At 44.9% G+C, this 18741-nt stretch overlaps 1 protein-coding gene across 3 annotated transcripts in view; it reads left to right on the top strand.

Moving 5' to 3' along the window:
• The window catches only part of LOC110535119 (amyloid-beta A4 precursor protein-binding family A member 1), a 132005-nt gene extending 118840 nt beyond the window's left edge, over positions 1-13165 (top strand). For all 3 annotated transcript variants that reach the window (XM_036936392.1, XM_036936393.1, XM_036936391.1), the window contains exons 8-13: positions 1-97; positions 4654-4833; positions 4959-5171; positions 7408-7527; positions 8547-8687; positions 10229-13165. The exon at positions 1-97 is cut by the window's left edge and continues 92 nt beyond it. In XM_036936392.1, coding sequence (XP_036792287.1) covers positions 1-97; positions 4654-4833; positions 4959-5171; positions 7408-7527; positions 8547-8687; positions 10229-10300 — 823 coding nt within the window. In that variant the 3' untranslated portion in view covers positions 10301-13165. The remainder of the gene's footprint in view (positions 98-4653; positions 4834-4958; positions 5172-7407; positions 7528-8546; positions 8688-10228) is intronic.
• Positions 13166-18741: the final 5576 nt, after the last annotated feature.

Raw genomic sequence — 18741 nt, 5'->3', positions numbered from 1 at the left:
CCCAGACTCAACGGACAGTGTGGAGGTGTCTGAACCTGACCAGGAGGAGAAACAAAGCCAGTACAAGATGATTTGTCATGTTTTCGAGTCGGAGGATGTGAGGATCTCTCTTTACCCTTACTCTCTAACATCTGTCTAATCATCTCTCTCTTTCTCTCTCCCTCTCAACTTCCCCCCCCTCTCTCTCACTCTCTCTCCCTCTCAACCTCTCCCTCTCACTCTCTCTCTTTCTCTCCCTTTCTCTCTCTCAATTCAATTTAAATCAATTCAGAGGGCTTTATTGTCATGGGAAACATATGTTAACGTCGCCAAAGCAGGTGAAGTAGATAATATACAAAAGTGCAATAAACAATCAAAATTAACAGTAAACATCACAAATGTCATAGTATGTATATATATTGTTGTAACGATGTACAAATGATTCTCTCTCTCTCTTTCTCTCCTTCTCCCTCCCTCTCCCTCTCTCTCTTTGCACTCAAAAAGTTTTTAAAAAGATAAAGACATTTCAAGTCTTATATTATCAGCTATGTACAGTGTTTTAGCCATGTGCAGATAGTAGGGAAGAAAAATATACAGGTTGTATTTCCAATGTTGTTTGTGTTCCACTGGTTGCCCTTTTGTCATGGCAACGGGACACACATCTTCCTGCTGTGATGACACACTGTGATATTTCACCTGACAGATATGGGAGATTATCAGTGTTTGATTTGTTTTCTAATTCTTTGTGGGTCTGTGTGATCTGAGGGAAACATGTCTCTCTAATGTGGTCATACATTTGGCAGGAGGTTAGGAAGTGTAGCTCAGTTTCCACCTCATTTTGTGGGCAGTGAGCACATAGCCTGTCTTCTCTTGAGAGTCAGGTCTCTCAATAGCAAGTCTATGCTCACTGAGTCTGTACATAGTCAAGGATTTTCTTAATTTTGTGTCAATCACGGTGTTCAGGTATTCTGCCACAGAATATTCTCTGTTTAGGGCCAGATAGCGTTCCAATTTGCTTCGTTTTTTTGGTTGATTCTATATGTGAAATGTGAAATGGCTAGCTAGTTAGCGGTGCGCGCTAAATAGCGTTTCATTTGGTGACGTCACTTGCTCTGAGACCTTGAAGTAGTAGTTCCCCCTGCTCTGAAAGGGCCGCGGCTTTTGTGGAGCGATGGGTAACGATGCTTCGTGGGTAAACTGTTGTTGATGTGTGCAGAGGGTCCCTGGTTCGCGCCCGGGTATGGGCGAGGGGATGGTCTAAAGTTTTACTGTTACATATACAGAGTGTCAAATAGTTATCTTTTTGCTTTCTCATAATTTGGTTGAGTCTAAATGTGTGTCTGTCCTGGGGCTCTGTGGGGTCTCTTTGTGTTTGTGAAGAGTCCCAGAACCAGCTGGCTGAGGGGACTCTTCTCTAGGTTCATCTGTCTGTAGATGAGGGCTCTGTGGGGTCTCTTTGTGTTTGTGAAGAGTCCCAGAACCAGCTGGCTGAGGGGACTCTTCTCTAGGTTCATCTGTCTGTAGATGAGGGCTCTGTGGGGTCTCTTTGTGTTTGTGAAGAGTCCCAGAACCAGCTGGCTGAGGGGACTCTTCTCTAGGTTCATCTGTCTGTAGATGAGGGCTCTGTGGGGTCTCTTTGTGTTTGTGAAGAGTCCCAGAACCAGCTGGCTGAGGGGACTCTTCTCTAGGTTCATCTGTCTGTAGATGAGGGCTCTGTGGGGTCTCTTTGTGTTTGTGAAGAGTCCCAGAACCAACTGGCTGAGGGGACTCTTCTCTAGGTTCATCTGTCTGTAGATGAGGGCTCTGTGGGGTCTCTTTGTGTTTGTGAAGAGTCCCAGAACCAGCTGGCTGAGGGGACTCTTCTCTAGGTTCATCTGTCTGTAGATGAGGGCTCTGTGGGGTCTCTTTGTGTTTGTGAAGAGTCCCAGAACCAGCTGGCTGAGGGGACTCTTCTCTAGGTTCATCTGTCTGTAGATGAGGGCTCTGTGGGGTCTCTTTGTGTTTGTGAAGAGTCCCAGAACCAGCTGGCTGAGGGGACTCTTCTCTAGGTTCATCTGTCTGTAGATGAGGGCTCTGTGGGGTCTCTTTGTGTTTGTGAAGAGTCCCAGAACCAGCTGGCTGAGGGGACTCTTCTCTAGGTTCATCTGTCTGTAGATGAGGGCTCTGTGGGGTCTCTTTGTGTTTGTGAAGAGTCCCAGAACCAGCTGGCTGAGGGGACTCTTCTCTAGGTTCATCTGTCTGTAGATGAGGGCTCTGTGGGGTCTCTTTGTGTTTGTGAAGAGTCCCAGAACCAGCTGGCTGAGGGGACTCTTCTCTAGGTTCATCTGTCTGTAGATGAGGGCTCTGTGGGGTCTCTTTGTGTTTGTGAAGAGTCCCAGAACCAGCTGGCTGAGGGGACTCTTCTCTAGGTTCATCTGTCTGTAGATGAGGGCTCTGTGGGGTCTCTTTGTGTTTGTGAAGAGTCCCAGAACCAGCTGGCTGAGGGGACTCTTCTCTAGGTTCATCTGTCTGTAGATGAGGGCTTTGTGGGGTCTCTTTGTGTTTGTGAAGAGTCCCAGAACCAGCTGGCTGAGGGGACTCTTCTCTAGGTTCATCTGTCTGTAGATGAGGGCTTTGTGGTGGAATGTGTGGGCATCACTTTGTTTTAGTTGGTTGTTGATAACTAGTGGGTGTAGTCCTACTTCTGCTCTGCTGGCGTTGTTTGGGGGTTTGCGTTGTACACAAAGTATATTTTTGCAGAGTCTCAATTGTGTGTGTGTCCCATTTTGTGAATTCTTGGTTGGTGAGCAGACCCCAGACCTCACAACCATAAAGGGCAATGGGTTCTATAACTGATTCAAGTATTTCTACCCAGATCCTAATTGGTATGTTGAGTTTTATGTTCCTTTTGATGGCATAGAAGGCCCTTCTTGCCTTGTCTCTCAGCTCGTTCACAGCTTTGTGGAAGTTACCTGTGGTGTTGATGTTTAGGCCGAGGTAGGTATAATTATTTGTGTGCTCTAGGGCAACGGTGTCTAGGTAGAAATTATATTTGTTGTCTTGTCTACTAGACCTTTTTTGGAACACCATTATTTTGGTCTTACTGAGATTTACTGTCAGGGCCCAGGTCTGGCAGAATCTGTGCAGAAGATCTAGGTGCAGCTGTAGGCCCTCCTTGGTTGGTGACAGAAGCACCAGATCATCAGCAAACAGTAGACATTTGACTTCAGATTCTAGTAGGGTGAGGCCGGGTGCTGCAGACGTTTCTAGTGCCCGCGCCAATTCATTGATATACAGTATATCACAAAAGTGAGTACACCCCTCACATTTTTGTAAATATTTGAGTATATCTTTTCATGTGACAACACTGAAGAAATTACACTTGGCTAAAATGTAAAGTAGTGAGTGTACAGCTTGTATAACAGTGTAAATTTGCTGTCCCCTCAAAATAACTCAACACACAGCCATTAATGTCTAAACCGCTGGCAACAAAAGTGAGTACACCACTAAGTGAAAATGTCCAAATTGGGCCCAAAGTGTCAATATCATTTTCCAGCACTGCCTTAACCCTCTTGGGCATGGAGTTCACCAGAGCTTCACAGGTTGCCACTGGAGTCCTCTTCCACTCCTCCATGACCACATCACAGAGCTGGTGGATGTTAGAGACCTTGTAATCCTCCACCTTCCGTTTGAGGATGCCCCACAGATGCTCAATAGGGTTTAGGTCTGGAGACATGCTTGGCCAGTCCATCACCTTTACCCTCAGCTTCTTTAGCAAGGCAGTGGTCATCTTGGAGGTGTGTTTGGGGTCGTTATCATGTTGGAATACTGCCCTGCAGCCCAGTCTCCGAAGGGAGGGGATCATGCTCTGCTTCAGTATGACACAGTACATGTTGGCATTCATGGTTCCCTCAATGAACTGTAGCTCCCCAGAGCAGATATATGTATCAAAAGATCTGTTGTTTTTTATCCACTTATGTTGTCAATAATCAGAAATATGGTATTTTCGTCTGTTTGAAGCTGGTGTAATAGTACCGCTTCTCAGACCTGTGTTCAATGAGGATGACAGATCTATCTACATATTTCTATGTGAATTTGTTCATGTTGCCAAGAAGGTACATATTGCAGCTTTAAATGATCCCTTTTTAAATGATCCCTTTTCCCTTCCCTCCCTCCCTCCCTCCCTCCCTCCATCTCTTCCTCTCTCCTCCTTCCCTCCCTCCCTCCATCTCTTCCTCTATTCTCCCTCCCTCCATCTTTCTCTTTCTCTCTCTCTACCTCTCTACATTGATTCCGTCCCTCCATCTCGTCCTCTATTCTCCCTCCCTCCATCTCTTCCTCTCTCCTCCCTCCCTCCATCTTTCTCTTCCTCTCTCTCTACCTCTCTACATTGATTCCTTCCCTCCATCTCTTCCTCTATTCTCCCTCCCTCCATCTCTTCCTCTCTCCTCCCTCCCTCCATCTTTCTCTTCCTCTCTCTCTACCTCTCTACATTGATTCCTTCCCTCCATCTCTTCCTCTATTCTCCCTCCCTCCATCTCTTCCTCTCTCCTCCCTCCCTCCATCTTTCTCTTCCTCTCTCTCTACCTCTCTACATTGATTCCTTCCCTCCATCTCTTCCTCTATTCTCCCTCCCTCTATCTTTCTCTCACTTTCCCTATCCCTCTCCCCCCACCTCTTGCTTTCCCTCTCCAGGCCCAGCTGATAGCCCAGTCTATAGGACAGGCCTTCAGTGTGGCGTACCAGGAGTTCTTGAGGGCCAATGGCATCAACCCAGAGGATCTGAGTCAGAGAGAATACAGTGATCTGCTCAACACTCAGGACATGTACAATGATGACCTCATACACTTCTCCAAGTCTGAGAACTGCAAAGATGTGAGTCTGTCAGTCACTGAGCACACACACACACACACACACACACACACACACACACACACACACACACACACACACACACACACACACACACACACACACATTTATTGGTTGTGCCTCCCCAGGTTTACATTGAGAAGCAGAAGGGTGACATTCTGGGCGTGGTGATTGTGGAGAGTGGGTGGGGCTCCATCCTGCCCACAGTCATCATCGCCAACATGATGCATGCCGGTCCATCTGAGAAGTCTGGTCGTCTGAACATCGGAGACCAGATCATGTCTATCAACGGGACCAGTCTGGTAGGACTACCCCTGTCTACCTGCCAGACTATCATTAAGGTATCTATCTCCCTCTCCCCTCTATCTCTCTCTCTCCTCCATCCCTCTCCTCTCTATATCTCTCTCCCTCCATCAACAGGGCCAGTCTGGTAGGACTACCCCTGTCTACCTGCCAGACTATCATTAAGGTATCTATCTATTCCTCCCTCTCCCCTCTATCTCTCTCTCTCCTCCATCCCTCTCTCTCTCTCCTTCATCCCTCCCTCTCCCCCATCCCTCTCTCTCTCTCCTCCATCAACAGGACCAGTCTGGTAGGACTACCCCTCTCTCTCCTCCATCCCTTCCTCTCTATATCTCTCTCTCCTCCATCAACAGGGCCAGTCTGGTAGGACTACCCCTCTCTCTCTCCTTCCCCTCTATCTCTCTCTCCTTCGTCTCTCTCTCTCTCCTTCGTCTCTCTCTCCTTCCCCTCTCGCTCTCATTCCCCTCTCTCTTTCTCCTCCCCCTCTCTCTCTCTCCTCCCCCTCTATCTCTCTCCTCCCCCTCTATCTCTCTCCTCCCCCTCTCTCTCTCCTCCCCCTCTATCTCTCTCTCCTCCCCCTCTCTCTCTCTCCTCCCCCTCTATCTTACTCTCCTCCCCCTCTATCTCTCTCTCCTCCCCCTCTATCTCACTCTTCTCCCCCTCTATCTCACTCTCCTTCCCCTCTATCTCTCTCCTCCCCCACTATCTCACTCTCCTCCCCCTCTATCTCTCTCCTCCCCACCTCTCTCTCCTCCCCCTCTATCTCTCTCTCCTCCCCCTGTATCTCTCTCTCCTCCCCCTCTATCTCTCTCTCCTTCCCCTTTATCTCTCTCCTCCCCCTCTATCTCACTCCTTCCCCTCTCTCTTTCTCCTCCCCCTTTATCTCTCTCTCCTCCCCCTTTCTCTCTCTCCTCCCCTTCTATCACACTCTCCTTCCCCTTTACCTCGCTCTCCTCCCCCTCTATCTCGCTCTCCTCCCCCTTTATCTCTCTCTCCTCCCCCTCTATCTCGCTCTCCTCCCCCTTTATTTCTCTCTCCTCCCCCTCTATCTCGCTCTCTTCCCCCTTTATCTCTCTCTCCTCCCCCTCTCTCTTTCTCTCCTCCCCCTCTATCTCGCTCTCCTCCCCCTTTATTTCTCTCTCCTCCCCCTCTATCTCACTCTCTTCCCCCTTTATCTCTCTCTCCTCCCCCTTTATCTTTCTCTCCTTCCCCTCTATCTCGCTCTCCTTCCCCTTTATCTCTCTCTCCTTCCCCTCTCTCTTTCTCCTTCTCCAACACTCTCTTTCTCTGGTGAGACTACCGCTGTCTACCTAGAGGGTAGTAAAGGACACACCGCTCTGTTGATCTATTTTTTCTGAGGGTACCGTCTTATAAATCACAATTAAAAAAATATTAAACACCCCCACCCCAAAACATGTTCCCGCAGCCATGCATCCTTTATTGATCAGCTCTCTCTTTCCTCGCTCTCTCTGTACACTCTCATTCTCTCTCTTTCCTCGCTATCTCTGTACACTCTCATTCTCTCTCTTTCCTCGCTATCTCTATATACTCTCATTCTCTCTCTTTCCTCGCTCTCTCTGTACACTCTCATTCTCTCTCTTTCCTCTCTCTCTCTGTACACTCTCATTCTCTCTCTTTCCTCGCTCTCTCTGTACACTCTCATTCTCTCTCTTTCCTCTCTCTCTCTGTACACTCTCATTCTCTCTCTTTCCTCTCTCTCTCTCTGTACACTCTCATTCTCTCTCTTTCCTCGCTCTCTCTGTACACTCTCATTCTCTCTCTTTCCTCTCTCTCTCTGTACACTCTCATTCTCTCTCTTTCCTCGCTCTCTCTGTACACTCTCATTCTCTCTCTTTCCTCGCTCTCTCTGTACACTCTCATTCTCTTCCTTTCCTCGCTCTCTCTGTACACTCTCATTCTCTCTATTTCCTCGCTATCTCTGTACACTCTCATTCTCTTCCTTTCCTCGCTCTCTCTGTACACTCTCATTCTCTCTATTTCCTCGCTATCTCTGTACACTCTCATTCTCTCTATTTCCTCGCTATCTCTGTACACTCTCATTCTCTTCCTTTCCTCGCTCTCTCTGTACACTCTCATTCTCTCTATTTCCTCGCTATCTCTGTACACTCTCATTCTCTTGTAATGCCGTATTCTCTTTTACGTAAGAACGTGAATGCCAAGGACAGTACACACAGCCAACATCTACAGTGCCTTCAAACTGAACATCTCTCACCTCTGTTAGGGTCTGACTCCTGTTTCTCCTCTCCTGTGCAGGGTCTGAAGAACCAGTCTCGTATCAAGCTGAACATCGTAAGGTGTCCTCCCGTAACCACGGTGCTCATCAGACGACCTGACCTCAGATACCAGCTAGGCTTCAGCGTACAGAATGGCATTGTGGGTATCGCCATGGAGACCATGTGTTGTCTAGTGATGTCATGAGCCCCAAACTTACTGGGCACTTGACTTTGTTTGCTTTGAGATCATAACATTTTGTTTGTTTGTGTATACTGTGTACTGTGTACTGTACTGTACTGTATACTGTGTACTGTATACTGTATACTGTGTACTGTACTGTGTACTGTATACTGTATACTGTATACTGTGTACTGTACTGTACTGTACTGTACTGTGTACTGTATACTGTGTACTGTGTACTGTGTACTGTGTACTCTACTGTACTGTACTGTATACTTGGTACTGTGTACTGTACTGTACTGTATACTGTGTACTGTGTACTGTGTACTGTGTACTGTATACTGTGTACTGTATACTGTACTGTATGCTGTACTGTATACTGTGTACTGTATACTGTGTACTGTGTACTGTGTACTGTATATTGTGTACTGTATACTGTGTACTGTATACTGTGTACTGTATACTTTGTACTGTGTACTGTGTATTGTGTACTGTAGTGGCAACCCTTTAAGTGATGGACTCATGCTTTTGCTGAAACTGAATAGCTGAATTTTAGTTCAATTTAAGCTCCGCTCCAGCCTTTCATATTATCTTAAAGGCCCAGTGCAGTCGAAAACATGATTTACCTGTGTTTTATATATGTTTACACACTATGAGGTTGGAATAATAATGTGAAATGAAAATTATGATAATGCCCTTTTAGAGTAAGAGCTGTTTGAAAAGACCTTAAGACCTTACTTAATTATTACCCAGAAGTGATTTGATATTGAGATTAAAAAACGGCTGCATTGGACCTTTAAGCTGAATGTCTGAATGTCTGAATGCCTGAATGTCTGAATGTCTGAACGTCTGAACGTCTGAACGTCTGAACGGCTGAACGGCTGAACGTCTGAACGGCTGAACGTCTGAACGGCAGAACGGCTGAACGTCTGAACGTCTGAACGGCTGAACGTCTGAATGTAATAGTCTTTTATGGACCTTCTCCTCCACACTAACAGATCTGCAGCCTTATGCGAGGGGGCATCGCTGAGAGGGGAGGAGTCAGGGTTGGCCACCGCATCATCGAGATCAACAGCCAGAGCGTAGTGGCCACACCCCACGAGAAGATTGTCCACATCCTGTCCAACGCCGTGGGAGAGGTGAGGTCACAGGGCAAAGGTCCTCCTGTGCTTCTAACCCTAGAATATGTTACCAGAGATAAACCAGACTTGTATGAATGGGTTATTACTGTCTCAGCTTATCAAAGCATTCCAGTTTTGCTGCTAGACCTTCAACTATTGTTGGGCTAGGGTTGGGGTTGAGGCTAGGGTTGAGGTTAGGGTTAGGTTTGAGGTTAGGGTTGAGGTTAGAGTTGAGGTTAGGGTTGAGGTTAGATTTGAGATTAGGGTTGAGGTTAGGATTGAGGTTAGGGTTAGGTTTGAGGTTAGGGTTGAGGTTAGAGTTGAGGTTAGGGTTGAGGTTAGATTTGAGATTAGGGTTGAGGTTAGGATTGAGGTTAGGGTTGAGGGTTGAGGTTACGGTTGAGGCTAGGGTTAGGATTGAGGTTAGGGTTGAGGTTAGGGTTGAGGCTTGGGTTGAGGCTTGGGTTAAGGTTAGGGTTGAGGCTAGGGTTAGGGTTGAGGTTAGGAGTGAGGCTAGGGTTAGAGTTGAGGTTAGGGTTGAGGGTTAGGGTTGAGGGTTAGGGGTTTGAGTCTAGGGTTAGGGTTGAGGGTTAGGTTAGGGGTTTGAGGCTAGGGTTAGGGTTGAGGCTAGGGTTAGGTTAGGGGTTTGAGGCTAGGGTTAGGGTTGGGGCTAGGGTTAGGTTATGGGTTTGAGGCTAGGGTTAGGGTTGAGGCTAGGGTTAGGTTAGGGGTTTGAGGCTAGGGTTAGGGTTGAGGCTAGGGTTAGGTTAGGGGTTTGAGGCTAGGGTTAGGGTTGAGGCTAGGGTTTAGGGTTAGGATTGAGTCTAGGGTTTAGGGTTAGGGTTAGAATTGAGGTTAGGGTTTAGGGTTAGGATTGCTAGGGTTTAGGGTTAGGATTGAGGCTAGGGTTTAGGGTTAGGGTTAGGTTGAGGCTAGGGTTTAGGGTTAGGTTTGAGGCTAGGGTTAGGGTTAGGTTGAGGCTAGGGTTTAGGGTTAGGGTTAGGTTGAGGCTAGGGTTTAGGGTTAGGATTGAGGCTAGGGTTTAGGGTTAGGGTTAGGCTAAGGCTAGGGTTTAGGGTTAGGTTTGAGGCTAGGGTTAGGGTTAGGTTGAGGCTAGGGTTTAGGGTTAGGTTTGAGGCTAGGGTTTAGGGTTAGGGTTAGGATTGAGGCTAGGGTTAGGGTTAGGTTGAGGCTAGGGTTTAGGGTTAGGATTAAGGCTAGGGTTAGGGTTAGGTTGAGGCTAGGGTTTAGGGTTAGGATTGAGGCTAGGGTTTAGGGTTAGGGTGAGGCTAGGGTTTAGGGTTAGGATTGAGGCTAGGGTTTGGGGTTAGGGTTGAGCCTAGGGTTTAGGGTTAGGTTGAGGCTAGGGTTTAGGGTTAGGGTTAGGGTTAGGATTGAGGCTAGGGTTTAGGGTTAGGTTTGAGGCTAGGGTTTAGGGTTAGGTTGAGGCTAGGGTTTAGGGTTAGGATTGAGGCTAGGGTTAGGGTTAAGATTCATAACTACGATCAGCATGACTCTTCACCTCTGACTTTCTCTCTCTTTCTCTCTCTGTTCCACAGATCCACATGAAGACGATGCCAGCTGCCATGTACCGCTTGCTAACTGCCCAGGAGCAACCCGTTTACATCTAGAACCGACCTCACCTTCTGACTCTATCCTGACCCCTGACCCCCAGCATCACTGCACCCTCTGTGTGTGAGGCAATTCCTCCCCCTCTCCCCAAACCCCAGATCACCATTGGAGAATGAAGCTTATATAGCCTTATGAGTGGACCTATCATGTGCTCTGGAATACTCTCTAATCCGATTGTTTTGCTGTGGAGAGTAGAGGTGGGCTGTACCAGACAGCTTGTTCAAGCCCCTCCCATCCCGAGGGTCGTTTCCTGCCCTTCTCTCTCGTTCTCTCCCTCTGTCTTTCTCTGTCTTTTTTCCCTCTCTCTTTCTCCAAGCATTATCTCCTTCTCCATTATCTCCCTCTCTCTCTCTCTCTCTCTCTCGCTCTCTCTCTCTCTCTCTCTCTCTCTCTCTCTCTCTCTCTCTCTCCGGCTGCACTCATCTGATATGTTAGGGTTACCTCTGTGTTCTCCCACAACACAAACAAGAAGAGAATGAGTGTGAAACCTGCTGATTAACAAGTGTTACCACTCTGAACAACCAATCACATATTCTTCCTCATAACATTCCACACCTTCCAGCTAACATTAACGAGAGTCGAGGCAGATGATGAAAGACTCTGGTAGCCCACCAGAACAGATGAAGAAAACAAATCGTTCCCAACTTTCCAACTTTAGTTTTTCCTTTCTTTTGTCTCCAGTATGTTTTTATGGCTGAGATTTGGGCTGATTTATCCAGCATTCCAAGCTGCGTTCTCTCTTCTCTATGCCCAGACATTTGTTATTGTCTGAACTCATCTCATCCAGAGGAGGTACACTATCAATCAAATTCAATCTAATGTATTTCTAAAGCCCTTCTTACATCAGCTGATGTCTCAAAGTGGTGTATAGAAACCCAGCCTAAAACCCCGAACAGCAAACAATGTAGATGTAGAAGCACTACACCCACTCAATGATTTACTACCTTCAAAGGAATCCATGTTCCCTTACAAAAACATACGTGTTGTCCAGGAAAACCAGTTCTACAAGTTCTACAAGCTCGGCTCCAGTCACGTGCACGGCTGATATTGGTCTATTCACATTCTCACGTGCACGGTTTATTTCCACCCTGGGAAGAGCAGGGGAAGAACTGGATCATCAAACCGCAATATGCCAGAAAAGTTTAACAACATTAAGGATTTTACAGGCACTCTGACCGGTGCTACGTGATGTATTCCATCCAGAGTCATGTATATTCTGAATATAATATATGCCTTTGTCTTGTCTGATGGAGCAACAGGGAGTGATGGGTTTTGTCTTGTCTGATGGAGCAACGGGAGTGATGGGTTTTGTCTGGTCTGATGGAGCAACAGGGGGTGATGGGTTTTGTCTGGTCTGATGGAGCAACAGGGGGTGATGGGTTTTGTCTGGTCTGATGGAGCAACAGGGGGTGATGGGTTTTGTCTGGTCTGATGGCGCAACAGGGGGTGATGGGCTTTGTCTGGTCTGATGGAGCAACAGGGGGTGATGGGTTTTGTCTGGTCTGATGGAGCAACAGGGGGTGATGGGTTTTGTCTGGTCTGATGGAGCAACAGGGAGTGATGGGTTTTGTCTGGTCTGATGGAGCAACAGGGAGTGATGGGTTTTGTCTTGTCTGATGGAGCAACAGGGAGTGATGGGTTTTGTCTGGTCTGATGGAGCAACGGGGTGATGGACTGTCTTTGTGCCTCCTGGGAAAACGGGTTGTAGCTGAATACTGTAGTACGATAGTTCACCAGGGTTTCTGCTGGAACAGAACACATCCATCTAAATCAGAGGATAGATAGCAGAAGAGATTACCCAGACTGAGTTAGGGTTAGGATTAGACTGTGTTACAATACAGAAGAGATTACCCAGACTGAGTTAGGGTTAGGATTAGACTGTGTTACAATACAGAAGAGATTACCCAGACTGAGTTAGGGTTAGGATTAGACTGTGTTACAATACAGAAGAGATTACCCAGACTGAGTTAGGGTTAGGATTAGACTGTGTTACAATACAGAAGAGATTACCCAGACTGAGTTAGGGTTAGGATTAGACTGTGTTACAATACAGAAGAGATTACCCAGACTGAGTTAGGGTTAGGATTAGACTGTGTTACAATACAGAAGAGATTACCCAGACTGAGTTAGGGTTAGGATTAGACTGTGTTACAATACAGAAGAGATTACCCAGACTGAGTTAGGGTTAGGATTAGACTGTGTTACAATACAGAAGAGATTACCCAGACTGAGTTAGGGTTAGGATTAGACTGTGTTACAATACAGAAGAGATTACCCAGACTGAGTTAGGGTTAGGATTAGACTGTGTTACAATACAGAAGAGATTACCCAGACTGAGTTAGGGTTAGGATTAGACTGTGTTACAATACAGAAGAGATTACCCAGACTGAGTTAGGGTTAGGATTAGACTGTGTTACAATACAGAAGAGATTACCCAGACTGAGTTAGGGTTAGGATTAGACTGTGTTACAATACAGAAGAGATTACCCAGACTGAGTTAGGGTTAGGATTAGACTGTGTTACAATACAGAAGAGATTACCCAGACTGAGTTAGGGTTAGGATTAGACTGTGTTACAATACAGAAGAGATTACCCAGACTGAGTTAGGGTTAGGATTAGACTGTGTTACAATACAGAAGAGATTACCCAGACTGAGTTAGGGTTAGGATTAGACTGTGTTACAATACAGAAGAGATTACCCAGACTGAGTTAGGGTTAGGATTAGACTGTGTTACAATACAGAAGAGATTACCCAGACTGAGTTAGGGTTAGGATTAGACTGTGTTACAATACAGAAGAGATTACCCAGACTGAGTTAGGGTTAGGATTAGACTGTTACAATACAGAAGAGATTACCCAGACTGTGTTACAATACATAAGAGATTACCCAGACTGAAAAACCAAGTTAAGCGTCTTCATTTTTGTTATGCTGAAAAATGTGTTATGCTGAAAATTAGATTGTGCACCAAACTGAAATTAGGGTTAGGATTAGACTGTGTTACAATACCAACTAAAAAGTTCACTGATATTATTTTGTATTTTATTTTGTAATGGAGAAATGTACATTCAACCGTCTTATTTAATAGACACACAATTTGTTTTTTTATTTTGTCTTGAATTTAATCTGCAGTATTTATGCGAGACCATATTGTAATTGTGTTCATAGTACATAACATATTATAATATAGTGCATTGCATTTAGAGCTCAATCTTTATACTTGAAGGATGTTCATCATAGTACAGGAAATGGGCCATTATTTTGTTGTTTTAAAAAAAAACAAACATAATTAATGCTTTTATTTTTAGATGTAATTTTGTTATCAGATGGGATGAATTGAAGGTACTTTGAATCAACATAATCTCACAGTTCTCTGGTGTTCTTTTATTCACCAATGATCAGTGATCTGCTGCATGAAGGGGCTAGACTACAAGGGGTTAAATAGGCTACAGCAGGGCTCCCCAACTGGTGGCTCGTGGTTCATTTTACTTGGCCACCCAAGGTTTCCACATCAACAAAAAATATTTATATATTTATATACAGTACCGATCAAAAGTTTGGACACCCCTACTCATTCAAGGGTTTTTCTTAATTTTTTACTATTTTCTACATTGTAGAATAATAGTGAAGACATCAAAACTATGAAATAACACATATGGATTCATGTAGTAAACAAAAAAGTGTTAAACAAATCAAAATATATTTTATATTTGAGATTCTTCAAATACCCACCATTTGCCTTGATGACGGCTTTGCACACTCTTGGCATTCTCTCAACCAGCTTCACCTGGAATGCTTGTCCAACAGTCTTTAAGGAGTTCCCACATATGCTAAGCACTTGTTGGCTGGTTTTCCTTCACTCTGCGGTCCGACTCATTCCAAACCACCTGTAGTGGCTTCCTTTCCTCGTTACCTTAGCCACTGCCCTAGCCTGAAGCGGGGTTGTTTCGTACGCATAGTTCACACTCAAGGTTTCTAAACGGCCAAACATTCAATGACATCCAGGGATATGGTGCAACAAAAAATGGTATTCTTCTTATATCTAACACAAAAAAAATATATTCTCCAATCAACTTAAATCAGAGATTACTTGACATGGAAAATACATAATATGACCTGTTTGTAAGTCTGTATGGTCAAAAAACTATACCGCTCCCGCATCTAGCAGGGACTCTCACATCCCGAAGGCCCAACTTCCTGCTTTTATCCTAACACACTTACCACAGTACAATGAATGGGCAAGAGGGGGGGCCAAAAACTGAATTACACTAACAACAAATGAATATATCTCAATCAGGTAAATCATCATCATAAAGGTACGTACCTAATATTTCATCATAGACATTCATATTTAATATATTTACACAAATATACATGGAGCTCTGTATGTTCTGTCTTTTATACAAATATGTCCAAATCGTCTCTAACACCATCTCAGTTTGGTTGAGGTCGGGTGATTGTGGAGGCCAGGTCATCTGATGCAGCACTCCATCACGCTCCTTCTTGGTCAAATAGCCCTCACACAGCCTGAAGGTGTCCCAGTATGCCTTGAATTCTAAATAAATCACTGACAGTGTCACCAGCAAAGCACCCCCACACCATCACACCTCCTCCTGTCATTGTCATCACTGTCATTTCTCTTTGTTTATTTGAGATGTTCTTGCCATAATATGAACTTGGTATTTTACCAAATAGGGGTATCTTCTGTATACCACCCCTACCTTGTCACAACACAACTGATTGGCTCAAACAAAATAAACTAAATCAATTCCACAAAGTCACCTGTTAATTGAAATGCATTCCAGGTGACTACCTCATGAAGCTGGTTGAGAGAATGCTAAGAGTGTGCAGAGCTGTCATCAACGCAAAGGGTGGCTACTTTGAAGAATCTCAAATATATTTTGATATATCTTGTTTGGTTACTACTATATGTGTTATTTCATAGTTTTGATGTCGTCACTATTATTCTACATTCTTTTGACTGGTAGTGTATATATATATATTTATTTATTTTTTTTGGGGGGGGGGGGGGGGGCATATAAGACTGTACAAAACAACAGCAAATCAGCTCCAAGTGATTTTAATTTTGGAAATCTCCATAGTATTCCCACGCAGAATAGAGAGATACAGTGGTTTGCGAAAGTATTCACCCCCCTTGGCATTTTTACTATTTTGTTGCCTTACAACCTGAAATTAAAATTGATTTTTTTGGGGGGGGTTGTAATCATTTGATTTACACAACATACCTACCACTTTGAAGATGCAAAATATTTTGGGGGGTGAAACAAAGAAATAAGACAAAAAAACTGAAAACCTGAGCGTGCATAACTATTCACCTCTCCAAAGTCAATACTTTGTAGAGCCACCTTTTGCAGCAATTACAGCTGCAAGTCTCTTGGGGTATGCCTCTATAAGCTTGGCACATCTAGCCACTGGGATTTTTGCCCATTCTTCAAAGCAAAACTGCTCCAGCTCCTTGAAAGTTGGATGGGTTCCGCTGGTGTACAGCAATCTTTAAGTCATACCACAGATTCTCAATTGAATTGAGGTCTGGGCTTTGACTTAGGCCATTCCAAGACATTTAAATGTTACTCTTAAACCACTCAAGTGTTGCTTTAGTAGTATGCTTAGGGTCATTGTCCTGCTGGAAGGTGATCCTCCGTCCCAGTCTCAAATGTCTGGAAGACTGAAACAGGTTTCCCTCAAGAATTTCCCTATATTTAGCACCATCCATCATTCCTTAAATGTTTTACCAGTTTCCCAGTTCCTGTCGATGAAAAACATCTCCTCAGCATGATGCTGCCACCACCATGCTTCATTGTGGTGTTCTCGGGGTGCTGAGAGGTGTTGGGTTTGCGCCAGACATAGCGTTTTCCTTGATGGCCAAAAAGCTCAATTTTAGTCTCTTCTGACCGGAGTACCTTCTTCCATATGTTTGGGGAGTCTCCCACATGCCTTTTGGTGAACACCAAACGTGTTTGCTTATTTTTTGTCTTTGAGCAAGGACTTTTTTTCTGGTAGCTCTTCCATTAAGCCCAGCTATGTGGAGTGTACGGCTTAAAGTGGTCCTATGGACAGATACTCCAATCTCCGCTGTGGAGCTTTGCAGCTCCTTCAGGGTTATCTGTCTGTTTCTGTCTCTCTGTATCTGTCTCTGTCTCTGTCTTTTTCTGTTTCTATGTATCTGTCTCTATCTCTGTATCTGTCTCTATCTCTGTATCTGTCTCTATCTCTGTATCTATCTCTATCTCTGTCTGTTTCTATCTCTATCTGTCTCTGTATCTGTCTCTATCTCTGTCTGTCTCTATCTGTCTGTTTCTATCTCTGCCTGTTTATTTCTGTTTGTTTCTGTCTCTGTCTCTGTCTCTATCTCTGTCTCTGTCTGTCTGTTTCATGCCTAACGCTCATTTTGGCCTCTGTCTATCTCTGTCTGTCTCTATCTCTGTCTGTTTCTATTTCTGTCTCTATGTATCTGTCTCTATCTCTGTATCTGTCTCTATCTCTGTCTGTTTCTATCTCGGTCTCTATCTGTCTGTTTCTATCTCTGTCTGCTTCTGTCTCTATCTCAGGCTGTTTATCTCTCTCTGTTTATGTTTATATCTCTGTATCTGTCTCTGTCTCTCTGTATCTGTCTCTATCTCTGTCTGTTTCTATCTCTGTCTCTATCTCTGCCTCTATCTCTCTCTAATCTCTCTCTATCTCAGTCTCTATCTCTGTCTGTCTCTATCTCTCTCTGTCTCTATCTCTGTCTGTTTCTATCTCTGTCTGTTTCTGTCTCTATCTCTGTCTGTTTCTGTCTCTATCTCTGTCTGTTTCTGTCTCTATCTCTGTCTGTTTCTGTCTCTATCTCTGTCTGTTTCTATCTCTATCTGTTTCTATCTCTATCTCTGCCTGTTTATATCTGTTTGTTTCTGTCTCTGTCTCTATCTCTGTCTCTGTCTGTCTGTTTCATGCCTAACGCTCATTTTGGCCTCTGTCTCTATCTCTGTCTGTTTCTATCTCTGTCTGTCCCTATCTCTCTCTGTTTCTGTCTCTATCGCTGTCTGTTTCTGTCTCGATCTCTGTCTGTTTCTGTCTCTATCTCTGTCTGTTTCTATCTCTATATGTTTCTATCTCTATCTCTGCCTGTTTATATCTGTTTGTTTCTGTCTCTGTCTATATCTCTGTCTCTGTCTGTCTGTTTCATGCCTAACGCTCATTTTGGCCTCTGTCTCTTTCTCTGTCTGTCTCTGTCTCTATCTCTGTCTGTCTCTATCTCTGTCTGTTTCTGTCTCTATCTCTGTCTGTTTCTGTCTCTATCTCTGTCTGTCTCTATCTCTGTCTGTTTCTGTCTCTATCTCTGTCTGTTTCTGTCTCTATCTCTGTTTGTCTCTATCTGTTTCTATCTCTATCGCTGCCTGTTTATATCTGTTTGTTTCTGTCTCTGTCTGTTCCTGTCTGTCTCATGCCTAAAGCTCATTTGGCCTTATTAATATTACTGTTAATATTACTCTTTATGATATTGAACTAACATGATACTGAAGAAGAGTTCCTGTACGGTCGACCATATGATGTTCTAGCATGGCCTATCTGGAGTTACCTACCGACCATATGATGTTCTAGCATGGCCTATCTGGAGTTACCTACGATGTTCTAGCATGGCCTATCTGGAGTTACCAACCTACCATATGATGTTCTAGCATGGCCTATCTGGAGTTACCAACCTACCATATGATGTTCTAGCATGGCCTATCTGGAGTTACCTACCGACCATATGATGTTCTAGCATGGTCTATCTTGAGTCACCAGTCAGTCTGTAGTCACCAGTCGTTCGGTCAACCACATGATGTTCTAGCATGGCTTATCTGAAGTCACCGGTCTGTCTATCTGAAGTCACCGGTCTGTCTATCTGAAGTCACCGGTCTATATCTGGAGTCACCGGTCTGTCTATCTGGAGTCACCGGTCTGTATCTGGAGTCACCGGTCTGTATCTGGAGTCACTGGTCTGTATCTGAAGTCACCGGTCTGTCTATCTGAAGTCACCGGTCTGTCTATCTGAAATCACTGGTCTGTATCTGGAGTCACCGGTCTGTCTATCTGGAGTCACCGGTCTGTATCTGAAGTCACCGGTCTGTCTATCTGAAGTCACCGGTCTGTATCTGAAGTCACCGGTCTGTCTATCTGGAGTCACCGGTCTGTATCTGGAGTCACCGGTCTGTCTATCTGAAGTCACCGGTCTGTATCTGGAGTCACCGGCTTGTCTATCTGGAGTCACCGGTCTGTCTATCTGAAGTCACCGGTCTGTCTATCTGAAGTCACCGGTCTGTCGATCTGAAGTCACCGGTCTGTCTATCTGAAGTCACCGGTCTGTATCTGGATTCACCGGTCTGTCTATCTGGAGTCACCGGTCTGTATCTGGAGTCACCGGTCTGTCTATCTGAAGTCACCGGTCTGTCTATCTGA

Source organism: Oncorhynchus mykiss, chromosome 11 (genome assembly GCF_013265735.2).
Source record: "Oncorhynchus mykiss isolate Arlee chromosome 11, USDA_OmykA_1.1, whole genome shotgun sequence".
NCBI lineage: Eukaryota > Metazoa > Chordata > Actinopteri > Salmoniformes > Salmonidae > Oncorhynchus > Oncorhynchus mykiss.
Note: the sequence above shows the minus strand (reverse complement) of the source record. Positions and strands in the feature narration are given on the sequence as shown.